The 18,202-nt window shown below is 53.5% G+C and overlaps 1 protein-coding gene across 1 annotated transcript in view; it reads right to left on the bottom strand.

Moving 5' to 3' along the window:
* The window catches only part of LOC147109716 (1-phosphatidylinositol 4,5-bisphosphate phosphodiesterase beta-2-like), a 195,988-nt gene that overhangs the window by 65,265 nt on the left and 112,521 nt on the right, over nt 1–18,202 (bottom strand). The window contains exons 16-18 of the mRNA XM_086003833.1: nt 16,085–16,138; nt 7,688–7,886; nt 3,103–3,292 (exon numbers count right to left, since the gene is read on the bottom strand). Coding sequence (XP_085859959.1) covers nt 3,103–3,292; nt 7,688–7,886; nt 16,085–16,138 — 443 coding nt within the window. The remainder of the gene's footprint in view (nt 1–3,102; nt 3,293–7,687; nt 7,887–16,084; nt 16,139–18,202) is intronic.

Genomic DNA, 18,202 nt, shown 5'->3' with positions numbered 1-18,202 from the left:
TGACCGAGGTTCAACAACTTGAAGAACAGATTCAACTGGGAATCCTTTCAGTGGAAGAACAGGACACTGTAAGAATGGTCCCTGAACATGAACTAGAGAGCATCAGGGCGCAACTTTGCCGAGCGCTGAAAGCCAAAGTTCAAGAGGAACGTAAGGTGGAAGTATTGGAGAAAGAGGTGGATGAAATGGAGAAGACTCTGATCCACCGTGTTCCCAGGGAAGAGTTAACGGTCGGCCAACTCCTTCATATGCTGAAGGACAAGACTCGGCAAGGGGATCAATCTGAACACGAGCTTCAATCTTCAGGGGGAATGAGTTCGGAGCTCTCAAAAGTCACGGAGATAGCTGAGGTGGCAACACAAATTTTACAAGGATGCCAAAAGTACATTGAATCACGTCAAGGTGAACAGAAGAATGTGGAAACCGTTATTTCAGTAGAAGGGTTAAATAGCCTGATAACGCAATTACCGATGGAAAGGAAGGTATTGAACTCACAAATGAGGTCCGTCGTGAAGGAATGGCAGATAACCCAGGAAGAGCGGGATGAATATGAATGCATGAAGAAGGCTTTTCAAGAAAGATGTTTAGGGAAGGAACCACCGTCAGCTAACGTCCAGACGGGTGAGGAGGAAGAAGAAGTCTCTCTCGCTGGCCTAACTCAGGACGAACCTGAATATTACCATGACCTGTTGAGTGACACTGAATATTACGAGGATGTGGTCTGCCCAGCTTGTGATGAAAACTCTCAAAGTGCTGAAATCCGGATGAAGCACTTAAGGTCTAAGGAACATAGAGAGTTGGTGGCGCTACAGCTGGCAGCCGAGAAAGGAGCTCCGAGAGTTTCAAAAAGGCAGAAAAGAAAAAGAAGAAGCAGAAGATAATAACTGTCTAAAATATTAGCACTTCTACCATTCCAGGCAGGACATTACGAAAGGAGCTAAATTAGTTGAAAAACTGGAAAATGTCAAGACAGCCAGTTGGTTGTAAAAGTCCGCACTGCTGGTTCAACAGGACGAAAGTTCAAGCTGTTACGTCAAGAAAAAGGCTATGGAGGAGTCACGCTAGCCAGGTGAACCGGCTACACCAAAGAAATGTTGTTCGGAACTAGTCAAGATCAGAGACTGAATCTATGAACTGTTTCCGCAGAGACTGAACCTGTGAACTGTTTCCACCGAGATTATATTTGTAAATTGTTTTATGTGACATTGACTCCACCGAGATTATATCTGTAATTTGTTTTATAGGAATTTGAAGATATGTATGTTTAACGGGGACTCTGTAAGTAATAAGCTAAAAAGGGAGGATTGTAGTGTATGTACCCGTCTATCTTTAAGGGAACTATTGAATGTAACCGTTCACCTTTAAGGGAACTACTTTAGGTGTGGCACTATTTGTTTGGCTTCTGTATACTGTAATACCGATAGTGACCACACCAGTATATAAGTATTGTGGCATGATTGCTGGGGCAGATTCGCCCGGACCTTCGAATAGTAAAGACCTGTTTGTTTGTTACTTCTGAAGTCTGTGTACTTATTAACCGCACAACCCACAGACTTTACATCCAGCAGAGTGTTGGTATAGGTTACAGTAAACCCCCACACCCCAGCAGACGGTTAGTATGGATTACAGTAAATCCCCACACCCCAGCAGAGTGTTAGAATAGGTTACAGTAAATCCCCACTCACCAGCACAGTGTTAGAATGGGTTACAGTAAATCCCCAGGTCCAAGCAGAGTGTTAGAATAGGTTAACGTACATCCCCACACCCCAGCAGGGTGTTAGCCTGGGTTACATTAAAATCCCACTCCCCAGCAGAGTGTTAGAATAGGTTACAGTAAATCCCCAGTCCCCAGCACAGTGTTAGAATGGGTTACAGTAAATCCCCAGATTCCAGCACAGTGTTAGAATGGGTTACAGTAAATCCCCACACCCTAGCACAGTGTTAGAATAGGTTACAGTAAATCCCCACACCCCAGCACAGTGTTAGAATGCGTTACAGTAAATCCCCACACCCCAGCAGAGTGTTAGAATGGGTTACAGTAAATACCCACACCCCAGCACAGTGTTAGAATAGGTTACAGTAAATCCCCACACACCGGCACAGTGTTAGAATGGGTTACAGTTAAGCCCCACACCCCAGCACAGTGTTAGAATAGGTTACAGTAAATCCCCACACACCAGCACAGTGTTAGAATAGGTTACAGTAAATCCCCACTCCACAGCAGGCTGTTAGCCTGGGTTACATTAAATCCCCACTCCCCAGCACAGTGTTAGAATGGGTTACAGTAAATCCCCAGATCCCAGCAGAGTGTTAGAATAGGTTACATTAAATCCCCATACCCCAGCAGAGTGTTAGAATGGGTTGCAGTAAATCCCCACACCCCAGCATAGTGTTAAAATGGGTTACAGTAAATCCCCACACCGCAGCACATTGTTAGAATAGCTTACTGTAAATCCCCACACCCCAGCACAGTGTTAGAAAGGTTACAGTAAATCCCCACTCCCCAGCACAGTGTTAGAATGAGGCACAGTAAATCCCCACTTCCGAGCAGAGAGTTAGAATGGGCTACATTAAATCCCCACACCCCAGGACAGTGTTAGAATGGGTTACAGTAAATCCCCACACCCCAGCACAGTGTTAGAATGAGGTACAGTAAATCCCCACACCCCAGCAGAGTGTTAGAATGGGTTACCGTAAATCCCCGCACCCCAGCTCAGTCTTAGAAGAGGTTACAGTTAATCCCCACTTCTCAGCACAGTGTTACAGTGGGTTACAGTAAATCCCCACACCCCAGCAGTTTGTTAGAATGGGTTACAGTAAATCCCCACACTTCAGCACAGTGTTAGAATGGGTAACAGTAAATGCCTACACCTCAGCAGAGAGTTAGAATGGGTTACAGTAAATCCCCACACCCCAGCACAGTGTTAGAATGGGTTACAGTAAATGCCTACACCTCAGCAGAGAGTTAGAATGGGTTACAGTAAATCCCCACTCCCCAGCACAGTGTTAGAATGGGTTACAGTAAATGCCTACACCTCAGCAGAGAGTTACAATGGGTTAATTCAATCCCCGCACAAGGCAGTGCCGGCCCCTCTACTGTACCTCGGTGATCTGTTGCTCTTTCCTGTTCCTGATGAGTTCGTACTGCTCTGCGTACACTCGCTGTAAATCTGCCTGTAGCTTGTCCTTGAGCTCGCTCACTCTCTCAGCTGCTGCCCCACTGCTCGTTGCCCTCTCTGTGGGGCTCTGACACTCCCCACGAAGGACACTTTCGTGGATATTGCTGAGACTCCTGTAACAGGAAGAGACAATCACCAGTGGTCACCACCAATCGACTGCCCCTGTGCTCATACTTAAACCATACTTCACGAAAGCTAAGGCGATTTACCAGCAGAAACTGCAATGCTAAATCCCCATACACCAGCAGGGTGTTAAAATGGGTTTCAGTAAATCCCGACAATCCCAGCACAGCGTTAGACTGGATTACAGTATATCCCCACACATCAGCACAGTGTTAAAATCGGTTACAGCAAACCCCTACACCCAGCCGAGTTAGAATGGACTCTGGTACTGGAGGAGCAGGGGGAGAAGGGGGAGGGAGAGGTACAGGAGGGGAGGAGGAGGTACAGGAGGGGTGGAGGAAGTACAGGAGGGGTGGAGGAGGGGAGGAGGAGGTGGAGGAAGGGAGGATGAAGGGGAGGACGTGGGGAGGAGGGGAGGAGGAGCTGGGGAGGAGGGGAGGAGGAGGTGCATGGGAGGAGGAGGTGGAGGAGGGGAGGAGGAGGTGGAGGAGGGGAAGAGGAGGTGTAGGAGGGGAGGAGGTAGGGGAGGATGAAGGGGAGGAGGAGGGGAGGCGGGGAGGAGGAGGTAGGGGAGGATGAAGGGGAGGAGGTGGGGAGGAGGGGAGGAGGAGGTAGGGGAGGATGAAGGGGAGGAGGAGGTGCATGAGGGGAGGAGGAGGTGGAGGAGGAGGTGCATGAGGGGAGGAGGAGGTGGAGGAGGAGGTAGTGGAGGGGAGGAGGAGGTGAGGAGGAAGGGGAGGAGGAGGTGGAGGAGGTGAGGAGGAAGGGGAGGGGAGGAGGAGGTGGGGGAGGGGAGGATGAAGGGGAGGAGGAGGTGCATGAGGGGAGGAGGAGGTGGTGGAGGGGAGGTGGAGTGGAGGGGAGGAGGAGGTGGTGGAGGGGAGGTGGAGGGGAGGAGGAGGTGGTGGAGGGGAGGAGGAGGTGGAGGAGGTGAGGAGGGAGGGGAGGAGGAGGTGGAGGAGGTGAGGAGGAGGTGGTGGAGGGGAGGAGGAGGTGGTGGAGGAGGTGAGGAGGAAGGGGAGGGGAGGAGGAGGGGAGGAGGAGGTGGTGGAGGGGAGGAGGAGGTGGAGGAGGTGAGGAGGAAGGGGAGGGGAGGAGGAGGGAGGAGGAGGTGGAGGAGGTGAGGAGGAAGGGGAGGGGAGGAGGAGGGAGGAGGAGGTGAGGAGGAGGTGGTGGAGGGGAGGAGGAGGTGGTGGAAGGAGGAGGAGGGGAGGAGGAGGGGGAGGTTCAAGATAAGTAGGTGTTGTGAGCTTTGTTTAGTTGGAGAAACACAATGGGCTCGATTTTAACTTGGGTGCGGGGAATGTCGGGTTCCCCGAATTTGGTGTTTCCCACACGAATCTAAATGGGGCTGTGAGATTGATGCAATTTTAACTCAATTGGCCAATTGATTTCCAATGTGTGGGAAGCCTTGGCAATTGAGTATTTCCAGTCAGAAAGTCGCAGAATATGACGTCATCATTGCTGCTGCTTTTAAGGTCCACAGCAAGCCTTGCTTCCTCTGCAGGCTTCCAAACTTCACCATTGAGATGGCACAGGAGCCTGCAGGAGCAACGGCCAGCGGGAGGGCAAGAGCTGCCCCAAAATTTGATGAGGCTTCACTCCAGGCATTGCTGGATGGTGCTAGGGCCCACAGGGAGGTCCTGTTCCCTTCTTCAGGGAGGAAGAGGCCTCCCAGTCAGACCAAGGCTGTGTGGCTACAGGTGGCTGGTGAAGTCAACTCCTTGGGGCTCACACGGCACACCTGGATGCAGTGCAGGAAAAGATTCCATGACCTTCATCGCACTGGAAAAGTAAGTACTGTATGAAGTTTCCATCACCCCCAATCTGATCCCCATTGCCTTTCCTCACCAGCACTCAGCTTTAGCAATCTCTTCCTCCACATCCCACTAGACACTCACATCCATGCACCCTTACCCATTCCCTCTCTCTCTATGCTCACATTCACATAACTATTCCACCATGCAGCCCTCACACTCCCTCTCACTCTGATGTTTTGAACACAACTGACAACACACAGGGAGGGCCCTTGGTCTTGCAACCTCACTCCATCTTTGTCTCCTTTTAAATATCTGTGCGATGCAATCTCTGCACTCACTCCTTCATTCTCACTCAGCCTCCACTTGTCTCCCTCATTGCAGGAAAAGAGAGCTCACAACAAAAGAGAGCAAGCCAGGACAGGAGGAGGGCCACCCTCATTAGCCCAGCTCACCCTCTGGGAGGAAGGCGTCCTGGAGATTGTCGGGGTTGACAGAGATGCGGAAGTTGGGGAAGGACAGACAGGTGCATCCCCGCAAGCTGGTGACAGAATAGTTTTCCATCTCTCTCATTGGCATTGCATGAGTCGCTGATAATGATTCTGAAGCTACATCATATGGACTTATGATCATCTGCAAAATGCAATGTGCATGTAACCTTGGCATCACATCTTCTTTCTTGACTCCCCCACAGGACCATCGAGAGCCCCCATCCCCACTGTGCAGGAGGAAGAACCTGAGATGTCAGACTCCTCAGAGGAATTTGCAACCTCTGAGGGCGCAGCGTCAGCAGAAATAAGCGCACCCAGCACCAGCGCAGACACTCACACCTCGGGGAGACCTTCAGGACATAGAGTAGAGTTGTCACCTGGTGTATCACAGCTCACAAGTGAGCATCAGCAGATTGTGGAGACAGGGACAACAGTGGAGAGTCCTCGTCGGAGGGCGCAGGACTCTGCCAACTCGGCTCAGCTGCATGTCGACCCTCTGCCTCTGGGTCCATCCGTAAGATCAGAGGTGATGGAACTCCATGCACAGATGCAGGAGTCTCTGGCAGGTTTTGTCTCTAGGGTCGCCGCGAGTGTGGAGCGAATGGAGGAGTCCATAGCAAACATGAGCAGAGCCTTTGTGGAGTTATTGGCGCATGAACGCATCAACACGGAAAGGATGGCTACCTCTGTGGAAATGATTGCTGCCTCCGTGGTAAGGCTGGCTACGGTAGAGGAGAGGAGGGCTACGGCCATGGAGGAGGTTAGTCGCCAGGGTATGGAAAACATAGTGAGTGTTCAGAATAGAATGACATCTCTTGAGGAGCGATGGGCATCTATTGAACAGAGAAACCAGACCTTCATGGAAGTCCTTCTGAGTAGGACTGCCATTGCAGGTACGGGTCCCCATGGCCCCCCTGATGTGCAGCAAGCTGCTCTCAAGCCACTTGCAACACTGAGGGGGACCTGACCCATGAGAGGGAGGTTGGTGGCAGACCTCAAGGAAGTGGGGGCTCCTTTCCAAGCGCTCACACTTCCATGCCACTGCAGAGCCCTCGGTCAGAGCCCCGCCGGAGTCCACACCCAACTGAGATAGACGTCTCAACTCCTGCACAGCCGCAGGAGCAGCAGACTGCTGACGAGCCCTCACAGGCTCACCACCCCAGAGGACGCCCGCCAAAGGTGTCGAGACAGGAGCAGCAGGAAAGTGAGCAAGGGGCCTCTACATCTGCTGAAGCCACAGGGGAACCACTACGTAGGTAACGGGTAAGAGGAAAATAAAGCACAAATAGTCACTTGGGTGAAATGTTGTGTATTCTGTAAAAATGCCATCAGTTGTTTGTTTTGCATAAAAATTCTGATGGCAACTTCTGCAGTTGTGGCGTATGTCATTTCACGAATGGGACTGGAGGTCCTCTAATGCCAAGAAGGGGAGGAAAAAAAGGCCTCCCATGCTTCTGGTAGATGTCTCAGTTGAGGAAGCGCTGAGTGAGGCTGGCGAGAGGGGTTTCGCAGGAGGTCACACTGGCGAAGTGTGTGAAGCTCCAACCTTCCACAGGTGTGGTTAAGCCTGGTAAAAGTTGCCCCAGGCCTGAGACAACAAAGTCCTGCCACCTGCAAATGAGGACTAATCAAATCTCCTCTTTAATGGTTGACCTGCAGCTGATAGTCAGCAAGCCAATAGTGCTCACGCCAGGTTTCACAGGCATGATCCCCACCAGGCGAGTTTTACGTGGGAAAAGGGTTAAACAGGCAAGGGCCTGTTAAAATGGGATTACAAAGGCCAATGAGTGCTGTTTAAGGGCCCTAAAGACCAGTCCTGCCTGTTGCAGGCGGGACTGATTCGGGATCATCAGACACGCCTGGGTTAAAATGGCTAGGTGTCGGGAACCAGGCCCGGGGGGGGGGGGTCCCGACCCCCCAGGTTTTGCGATTTTAACCCCCCACACGCCTCAAAGCCCGCCTGGCGGCTGAGTTAAAATTGTACCCAATAACTGGCTCCAGAGTGAAATTTGGAGCCTAAACCTTTAGTAGTTGGGGCCTCCATACTGCTCGCGGTGATATAGTTGTCAGGTACTTTCCAGTGCCAGCGCGCTCTGCATACCCTGTACCTGAGGGAGAGTTAAGGTGCCGTGTTTACCATTTTTTCTTGTGCCCCTTGCTAAGAATGATGCTTCTCTTGCGTAGTTCTGAGAAGCTGCTGGAATATTTCTGTGTCAGTTCATCTTTCTTCTTCTGACTCTTCCTCTCCAGCTCCTTCAGTTCCTTCTCGTGCTTCCTCTGCATTTTGACAAAGGCCTTCTGAGTCTTCAGCTCATCTATAGTCAGAGGTTCCATTGCTGGAAGAAAAAGATCATTTCAATAGACCTCAGAGACCAAATTATCCCATCTCCTTCCAGCAGGAACAGTAACCTAGGTCTAGAAATTCAGTAGCCCCCGGAGATCGCAATGCAATAGGAACCGCGCCCGTTCGGAGGACTGCAGGCAGCACGTAAAATTTGTGTTGCCTGCTACTTTGCAGGATTGCGGCAGACAGCCGAGTGCTGAACGCGCTGCTGAGTGGCTGAGTGCTCAGCAGCGGGCCCAATTAAAGCTTGCCTGCACTACTTAAAGGCAGTCTGCACCTCTTAAATGGCAGGTGCCTTCTGCCTGCAACAGGTGGTGGAAGTGATTGTGAAAGCTGCTGTCAGAGACACAACACTGAGTAATGGCTCAACAGGCCAGAGAAAAGGTGCCAAGATGCTCCAATGCAGCACTGGAGGTGTTGGTCCAGGAGGTCAACTCCAGGAGGGCAGTCCTCTTCGCACAGAGGCTCTCCAGGCAACACACGAGAGTGCAGTGGGAGCAGATAATCAATGTGGTCAATGCCAGCAGTGTAGCCATGAGGACCTGGAGCAAGTGCAGGAAGAAGTTTAATGACCTCACACGCGTGGTCAAAGTCAATGAATTAATATTCAAATGCCATGTCCCACCATCTGCACCACAAGCCTCACACACTGCACAATGCACCACATTCCCATCACTCACTCTATCCCATCTGCACCACAAGCCTCACACACTGCACAATGCACCACATTCCCATCACTCACTCTATCCCATCTGCACCACAAGCCTCACACACTGCACAATGCACCACATTCCCATCACTCACTCTATCAACATTCTCTACCAAACACGACTCATACCTCACATTCATAGCTTCATCTCACCCGCACACGCTTAGCACTGCTACAAGAGTCACACCCACATCTTACAGCTTGAACACACTGTCAGCTATTCAACCATGACAGGCACATCACCTAAACACATTGCACCACACTCACTGACACACTTCCCTTTCTCTTGCAGGAAAACGTGGCGCATAACCAGTGACATGAATCTTGTCATTCATGTGGAAATGACTTATGAAATAATACTGAGCAGCCTGCGGGTGGCGCTGTCCAGGGAGAGTATAAATACGCGGGCACGTGCCCAGCTTGCTCAGGACATTCTTTAACAGGAACTAGTGAAGGGCACAACTAGACCTCCATGTTGTAAAATAGTTGATTAAAGCTTTGTTTAACGCTTAGACTAAATGCCTAGTAGTTTTCTTATATCAACCACTGCCAGCAGAGCGTAACCGGATTGGGGACAGGCTCGCCTGCATCTACTCACTCACTTGCTGGAGACGGTGCTGGCCATTTTTGGCAGGGACATGGCTGAGCCCGTGCCCAGCGACGGGGCTGAAGGAATTCAAGAGGCGGTATCCTTGTACGTTATCCTCCTTCTCACATCCCACTTCCCCCTCATCCCACAATCTCTTCTGACTTACAATCTGCACATGGTCTAAGCATGCACCTCTTGTTTTCCCTCCCACCTCCGCTCACCACAATCCTACCCTTGTGCCTTTCTCATTTCAGTCACCCAAGAATTGCAGCCTGCCCAGCCAGTGGTCGAGGAGCAAAAGAGAGAGGAGAGTCAAGAAGAAGAAGAAACATCATCACTCGATTTCACGCTCCCAGCCACCAGCTCAGATACTGATACTCTCCATACTTTACAGGATAGGTTAGATGCGGGATCTGCACGTGGTGAGACACCGGGCACGAGTCCCTGCAGCCAGGGCAAGGGGAAAGGTAGCTCAGGTGTCTGCTCCCTGAAGGGCGAGATCGCACAAGAGTTCTGCTGCACAGGACTCAGATGAAGACCTTGATATGACAGCCTACAGAAGAACGCTGATGGGTATGCACAATGAAATGCTTGGTGCATTGGCAGGCCTGCCAGAAAGCCTGAATGCAATCTCAAGGCACATGGAAGAGTCCGGCACCAACCTTGCACAGGGCTTTGGGCAGTGCTTGGAGCCCATCCTTTCCAGCATGGAAGGACTGGGCAGATCCATTAGCACTTGTGGAACCAACCATGATACAACATCTGATGGTTGAAGTCTCAGCTTCCACTGCAGCACAAGAACAGGCCACCCAACATCTGAGTGCTGCAGCGGAAGCTCGGACTGAAGTCATGCAAGCACAGACTGCTGCCATCATGGCTGGCTTCATCAGTGTGTGTGAAAGGGTGGGGAGTTGGATGGGGTACAGTGTGTGTGAGGGTGGGGAGTTGGATGGGGTACAGTGTGTGAGAGGGTGGGGAGTTGGATGGGGTACAGTGTGTGTGAAAGGGTGGGGAATTGGGTGGGGTACAGTGTGTGTGAGGGTGGGGAGTTGGATGGGGTACAGTGTGTGTGAGGGTGGGGAGTTGGATGGGGTACAGTGTGTGTGAGGGTGGGGTGTTGGATGGGGTACAGTGTGTGAGAGGGTGGGGAGTTGGATGGGGTACAGTGTGTGTGAGGGTGGGGAGTTGGATGGGGTACAGTGTGTGTGATGGTGGGGAGTTGGATGGGGTACAGTGTGTGTGAGGGTGGGGAGTTGGATGGGGTACAGTGTGTGTGAGGGTGGGGAGTTGGATGGGGTACAGTGTGTGTGAGGGTGGGGAGTTGGATGGGGTACAGTGTGTGTGAGGGTGGGGAATTGGATGGGGTACAGTGTGTGTGAGGGTGGGGAGTTGGATGGGGTACAGTGTGTGTGAGGGTGGGGAGTTGGATGGGGTACAGTGTGTGTGAGGGTGGGGAGTTGGATGGGGTACAGTGTGTGTGAGGGTGGGGAGTTGGATGGGGTACAGTGTGTGTGAGGGTGGGGAGTTGGATGGGGTACAGTGTGTGTGATGGTGGGGAGTTGGATGGGGTACAGTGTGAGAGGGTGGGGAGTTGGATGGGGTACAGTGTGTGTGAGGGTGGGGAGTTGGATGGGGTACAGTGTGTGTGATGGTGGGGAGTTGGATGGGGTACAGTGTGTGTGAGGATGGGGAGTTGGATGGGGTACAGTGTGTGTGACGGTGGGGAGTTGGATGGGGTACAGTGTGTGTGAGGGTGGGGAATTGGATGGGGTACAGTGTGTGTGAGGGTGGGGAGTTGGATGGGGTACAGTGTGTGTGAGGGTGGGGAGTTGGATGGGGTACAGTGTGTGTGAGGGTGGGGAGTTGGATGGGGTACAGTGTGTGTGAGAGGGTGGGGAGTTGGAAGGGGTACAGTGTGTGTGAGGGTGGGGAGTTGGATGGGGTACAGTGTGTGTGAGGGTGGGGAGTTGGATGGGGTACAGTGTGTGTGAGGGTGGGGAGTTGGATGGGGTACAGTGCGTGTGAGGGTGGGGAGTTGGATGGGGTACAGTGTGTGTGAGGGTGGGGAGTTGGATGGGGTAGAGTGCGTGTGAGGGTGGGGAGTTGGATGGGGTACAGTGTGTGTGAGGGTGGGGAGTTGGATGGGGTACAGTGTGTGTGAGGGTGGGGAGTTGGATGGGGTACAGTGTGTGTGAGGGTGGGGAGTTGGATGGGGTACAGTGTGTGTGAGGGTGGGGAGTTGGATGGGGTAGAGTGCGTGTGAGGGTGGGGAGTTGGATGGGGTAAAGTGTGTGTGAAAGGGTGGGGAGTTGGATGGGGTACAGTGTGTGTGTCTGAGGGTGGGGAGTTGGATGGGGTACAGTGTCTCAGGGTGGGTAGTTGGATGGGGTACAGTTTGTGTGTGAGGGTGGGGAGTTCGATGGGGTACAGTGTGTGTGAAAGGATGGGAAGTTGGATGGGGTAAAGTGTGTGTGAAGGTGGGGAGTTGGATGGGGTACAGTGTGTGTGAGGGTGGGGAGTTGGATGGGGTACAGTGTGTGTGAGGGTGGGGAGTTGGATGGGGTACAGTGTGTGTGAGGGTGGGGAGTTGGATGGGGTACAGTGTGTGTGAGGGTGGGGAGTTGGATGGGGTACAGTGTGTATGAGAGGGTGGGGAGTTGGATGGGGTACAGTGTGTGTGAGGGTGGGGAGTGGGATGGGGTACAGAGTGTGTGAGGTTGGGGAGTTGGATGGGGTACAGTGTGTGAGGTTGAGGAGTTGGATGGGGTATAGTGTGTGCGAGGGTGGGGAGTTGGATGGGGTACAGTGTGTTTGAGGGTGGGGAGTTGGATGGGGTACAGTGTGTGTGTGAGGGTGGGGAGTTGGATGGGGTACAGTGTGTGTGAGGGTGGGGAGTTGGATGGGGTACAGTGTGTATGAGAGGGTGGGGAGTTGGATGGGGTACAGTGTGTGTGAGGGTGGGGAGTTGGATGGGGTACAGTGTGTGTGAGGGTGGGGAGTTGGATGGGGTACAGTGTGTGTGAGGGTGGGGAGTTGGATGGGGTACAGTGTGAGTGAGGGTGGGGAATAGGATGGGGTACAGTGTGTGTGAGGGTGGGGAGTAGGATGGGGTACAGTGTGTGTGAGGGTGGGGAGTTGGATGCGGTACAGTGTGTGTGAGGGTGGGGAGTTGGATGGGGTACAGTGTGTGTGAGGGTGGGGAGTTGGATGGGGTACAGTGTGTGTGAGGGTGGGGAGTTGGATGGGGTACAGTGTGTGTGAGGGTGGGGAGTTGGATGCGGTACAGTGTGTGTGAGGGTGGGGAATAGGATGGGGTACAGTGTGTGTGAGGGTGGGGAGTAGGATGGGGTACAGTGTGTGTGAGGGTGGGGAGTTGGATGCGGTACAGTGTGTGTGAGGGTGGGGAGTTGGATGGGGTACAGTGTGTGTGTGAGGGTGGGGAGTTGGATGCGGTACAGTGTGTGTGAGGGTGGGGAGTTGGATGGGGTACAGTGTGTGTGAGGGTGGGGAGTTGGATGGGGTACAGTGTGTGTGAAAGGGTGGGGAGTTGGATGGGGTACAGTGTGTGTGAGGGTGGGGAGTTGGATGGGGTACAGTGTGTGTGAGGGTGGGGAGTTGGATGGGGTACAGTGTGTGTGAGGGTGGGGAGTTGGATGGGGTACAGTGTGCGTGTGAGGGTGGGAAGTTGGATGGGGTACAGTGTGTGTGAGCGTGGGGAGTTGGATGGGGTACAGTGTGTGTGAAAGGGTGGGGAGTTGGATGGGGTACAGTGTGTGTGAGGGTGGGGAGTTGGATGGGGTACAGTGTGTGTGAGGGTGGGGAGTTGGATGGGGTACAGTGTGTGTGAGGGTGGGGAGTTGGATGGGGTACAGTGTGCGTGTGAGGGTGGGAAGTTGGATGGGGTACAGTGTGTGTGAGCGTGGGGAGTTGGATGGGGTACAGTGTGTGAGAGGGTGGGGAGTTGGATGGGGTACAGTGTGTGTGAGGGTGGGGAGTTGGATGGGGTACAGTGTGTGTGAGGGTGGGGAGTTGGAAGGGGTACAGTGTGTGTGAGGGTGGGGAGTTGGATGGGGTACAGTGTGTGTGAGGGTGGGGAGTTGGATGGGGTACAGTGTGTGTGAGGGTGGGGAGTTGGATGGGGTACAGTGTGTGTGAGGGTGGGGAGTTGGATGGGGTACAGTGTGTGTGAGGGTGGGGAGTTGGATGGGGTACAGTGTGTGTGAGGGTGGGGAGTTGGATGGGGTACAGTGTGTGAGGGTGGGGAGTTGGATGGGGTACAGTGTGTGTGAGGGTGGGGAGTTGGATGGGGTACAGTGTGTGTGAGGGTGGGGAGTTGGATGGGGTACAGTGTGTGTGAGGGTGGGGAGTTGGATGGGGCACAGTGTGTGTGAGGGTGGGGAGTTGGATGGGGTACAGTGTGTGTGAGGGTGGGGAGTTGGATGGGGTACAGTGTGTGTGAAAGTGGGGAGTTGGATGCGGTACAGTGTGTGTGAAAGGGTGGGGAGTTGGATGGGGTACAGTATGTGTGAGGGTGGGGAGTCGGATGGGGTACAGTGTGTGTGAGGGTGGGGAGTTGGATGGGGTACAGTGTGTGTGAGGGTGGGGAGTTGGATGGGGTACAGTATGTGTGAGGGTGGGGAGTTGGATGGGGTACAGTGTGTGTGAAAGTGGGGAGTTGGATGCGGTACAGTGTGTGTGAAAGGGTGGGGAGTTGGATGGGGTACAGTGTGTGTGAGGGTGGGGAGTTGGATGGGGTACAGTGTGTGTGAAAGTGGGGAGTTGGATGCGGTACAGTGTGTGTGAAAGGGTGGGGAGTTGGATGGGGTACAGTATGTGTGAGGGTGGGGAGTCGGATGGGGTACAGTGTGTGTGAGGGTGGGGAGTTGGATGGGGTACAGTGTGTGTGAGGGTGGGGAGTTGGATGGGGTACAGTGTGTGTGAGGGTGGGGAGTTGGATGGGGTACAGTGTGTGTGAGGGTGGAGAGTTGGATGGGGTACAGTGTGTGTGAGGGTGGGGAGTTGGATGGAGTACAGTGTGTGTGAGGGTGGGGAGTTGGATGGGGTACAGTGTGTGTGAGGGTGGGGAGTTGGATGGGGTACAGTGTGTGTGAGGGTGGGGAGTTGGATGAGGTACAGTGTGTGTGAGGGTGGGGAGTTGGATGGGGTACAGTGTGTGTGAGGGTGGGGAGTTGGATGGGGTACAGTGTGTGTGAGGGTGGGGAGTTGGATGGGGTACAGTGTGTGTGAGGGTGGGGAGTTGGATGGAGTACAGTGTGTGTGAGGGTGGGGAGTTGGATGGGGTACAGTGTGTGTGAGGGTGGGGAGTTGGATGGGGTACAGTGTGTGTGAGGGTGGGGAGTTGGATGGGGTACAGTGTGTGTGAGGGTGGGGAGTTGGATGGGGTACAGTGTGTGTGAGGGTGGGGAGTTGGATGGGGTACAGTGTGTGTGAGGGTGGGGAGTTGGATGGGGTATAATGTGTGTGAAAGTGGGGAGTTGGATGGGGTACAGTGTGTGAAAGGGTGGGGAGTTGGATGGGGTACAGTGTGTGTGAGGGTGGGGAGTTGGATGGGGTACAGTGTGTGTGAGGGTGGGGAGTTGGATGGAGTACAGTGTGTGTGAGGGTGGGGAGTTGGATGGGGTACAGTGTGTGTGAAAGTGGCGAGTTGGATGGGGTACGGTGTGTGTGAGGGTGGGGAGTTGGATGGGGTACAGTGTGTGTGAGGGTGGGGAGTTGGATGGGGTACAGTGTGTGTGAGGGTGGGGAGTTGGATGGAGTACAGTGTGTGTGAGGGTGGGGAGTTGGATGGGGTACAGTGTGTGTGAAAGTGGGGAGTTGGATGGGGTACAGTGTGTGTGAGGGTGGGGAGTTGGATGGGGTACAGTGTGTGTGAGGGTGGGGAGTTGGATGGGGTACAGTGTGTGTGAGGGTGGGGTGTTGGATGGGGTACAGTGTGTGTGAGGGTGGGGAGTTGGATGGGGTACAGTGTGTGTGAGGGTGGGGAATTGGATGGGGTACAGTGTGTGTGAAAGTGGGGAGTTGGATGGGGTACAGTGTGTGTGAGGGTGGGGAGTTGGATGGGGTACAGTGTGTGTGAGGGTGGGGAGTTGGATGGGGTACAGTGTGTGTGAGGGTGGGGAGTTGGATGGGGTACAGTGTGTGTGAGGGTGGGGAGTTGGATGGGGTACAGTGTGTGTCAAAGTGGGGAGTTGGATGGGGTACAGTGTGTGAAAGGGTGGGGAGTTGGATGGGGTACAGTGTGTGTGAGGGTGGGGAGTTGGATGGGGTACAGTGTGTGTGAGGGTGGGGAGTTGGATGGGGTACAGTGTGTGTGAGGGTGGGGAGTTGGATGGGGTACAGTGTGTGTGAGGGTGGGGAGTTGGATGGGGTACAGTGTGTGTGAGGGTGGGGAGTTGGATGGGGTACAGTGTGTGTGAAAGTGGGGAGTTGGATGGGGTACAGTGTGTGAAAGGGTGGGGAGTTGGATGGGGTACAGTGTGTGTGAAAGTGGGGAGTTGGATGGGGTACAGTGTGTGTGAGGGTGGGGAGTTGGATGGGGTACAGTGTGTGTGAAAGTGGGGAGCGAGGGGATCTCTCCCCCGACCACCATCTCTACCTCCACAGTCTCTCTCCCCCGACCACCACTTCACTGCTGCCATGATCTCTGCATCCCCCACCCCGGACTAGACCCTGCACAACTGCAATCTCTCAATCTTGCGTCCTGCTGCTGCAGGCTTTCCTGCCCCTCAGCCTGTCAAAATTTAAACGATGTCAAAACTGCAGGACGTTTGGGAAACGCGTATATCTGGGTTTCCTGTCCATACTCCACCCCACACCCACTTCCCCCCCGCACCGAACGCGCACTCCATAAATCTCGGGGCCGCTGATTTACCTGTGATGTCTTTAGAAGATTCCTCAGTCCCAGGAGAGGTAGGTGTGTTGGGAGCTGGAAGAAATGCAGACAGTCTGGGTAATCTTGTCTCAATGCCCCTGTTGGATACCAAAATACTGCGGATGCTGGAAATCCGAAATAACAACAGAAAATGCTGGAAAAGCTCAGCAGGCCAGGCAACATCCGTGGAGAGAGAAATAGAGCCAACATTTCAGGTCAAAACCCTTCGTCAGGACTGTTCAGTGTCTCTGGCTGGACAGAGTATCCGACAGCTCTCATATCCAACACCAGAAGGGAGTCTTGCTCCAGCGGTGTGTTTGTGACTCCCAGCAGAGGTCTCTGCTCTAAATTTGTTTAGTAATTTTAATCTTAGTGCCAATTATGTTACAGGTACATCTGTTACAAACAGTTTTGCTCGTTTTCCCTCTCTGCTCACTTCCTCATCTCCGATGTACCTCCCTGCTCAGCCCTCAGCTTACCCCACCTGCAATATCTATCAGCCAGCTCCCTCACAAATAGAGTCAGCCATGGCTCAGTGGGTAGTACTCTCGCCTCTGAGTCAAAAGGTCGTGGGTTCAAATCAAATATTACACAGACTTGAGCACTAAATCTAGGCTTACACTCCAGTGCAATACTGAGGGAGTGCTGCACTATCAGAGGTGCCGTCTTTTGGATGGGATGTCAGGTGGGTGTAAAAGATCCCATCTCCCCAGTGTCGTGGCCAATATTTATCCCTCAACCAACACCACTAAAACAGATTATCTGGCCATTATCACATTGTTGTTTGTGGGAGCTTGCTGTGCATAAATTGGCTGTTTCCCTGTTTCCTACATTACAACAGTGACTACACTTCAAAAAGTACTTCATTTGCGGTAAAGCGCTTTGGGACGTCCCGAGGTCGTGAAAGGCCCTATATGAATGCAAGTTCCTCTCTCAAATGACCTTCAACCTCGACCTGCCACCTGTGAGCCCATATCTTCAATGCACTTATCAACACCACTCACCTGCACAACTTCAAACCCCTGAGCCTTAAATATTAAAAACACAACTTGCCTTTAACAGATCCACCTGACTGTCCTTGATTAACAGATTCATTGCTAAATGTTCACTAATTTCATCTCATGCAGTCAGAGAGAGTGGGATAGAGGAGAGGAGAGAGGAGAGGGAGGGACGGAGAGAGTGGGATAGAGGAGAGGAGAAGGAGAGGGAGGGACGGAGAGAGTGGGATAGAGGAGAGGAGAAGGAGAGGGACGGAGAGAGTGGGATAGAGGAGAGGAGAAGGAGAGGGAGGGACGGAGAGAGTGGGATAGAGGAGAGGAGAAGGAGAGGGACGGAGAGAGCGGGATAGAGGAGAGGAGAAGGAGAGGGAGGGACGGAGAGAGTGGGATAGAGGAGAGGAGAAGGAGAGGGAGGGACGGAGAGAGTGGAATAGAGGAGAGGAGAAGGAGAGGGAGGGACGGAGAGAGTGGGATAGAGGAGAGGAGAGAGGAGAGGGAGGGACGGAGAGAGTGGGATAGAGGAGAGGAGAAGGAGAGGGAGGGACGGAGAGAGTGGGATAGAGGAGAGGAGAGAGGAGAGGGAGGGACGGAGAGAGTGGGATAGAGGAGAGGAGAAGGAGAGGGAGGGACGGAGAGAGTGGGATAGAGGAGAGGAGAAGGAGAGGGACGGAGAGAGTGGGGGAGAGGAGAGGAGAAGGAGAGGGAGGGACGGAGAGAGTGGGATAGAGGAGAGGAGAAGGAGAGGGAGGGACGGAGAGAGTGGGATAGAGGAGAGGAGAAGGAGAGGGAGGGACGGAGAGAGTGGGATAGAGGAGAGGAGAAGGAGGGACGGAGAGAGTGGGATAGAGGAGAGGAGAAGGAGAGGGAGGGACGGAGAGAGTGGGATAGAGGAGAGGAGAAGGAGAGGGAGGGACGGAGAGAGTGGGATAGAGGAGAGGAGAAGGAGAGGGAGGGACGGAGAGAGTGGGATAGAGGAGAGGAGAGAGGAGAGGGAGGGACGGAGAGAGTGGGATAGAGGAGAGGAGAAGGAGAGGGAGGGACGGAGAGAGTGGGATAGAGGAGAGGAGAGAGGAGAGGGAGGGACGGAGAGAGTGGAGGAGAGGAGAAGGAGAGGGAGGGA

This window comes from Somniosus microcephalus, chromosome 12 (assembly GCF_052327205.1).
Source record: "Somniosus microcephalus isolate GS21.2 chromosome 12, FLI_Smic_1.0, whole genome shotgun sequence".
NCBI lineage: Eukaryota > Metazoa > Chordata > Chondrichthyes > Squaliformes > Somniosidae > Somniosus > Somniosus microcephalus.
This window is presented reverse-complemented; position numbering and strand designations above follow the sequence as displayed.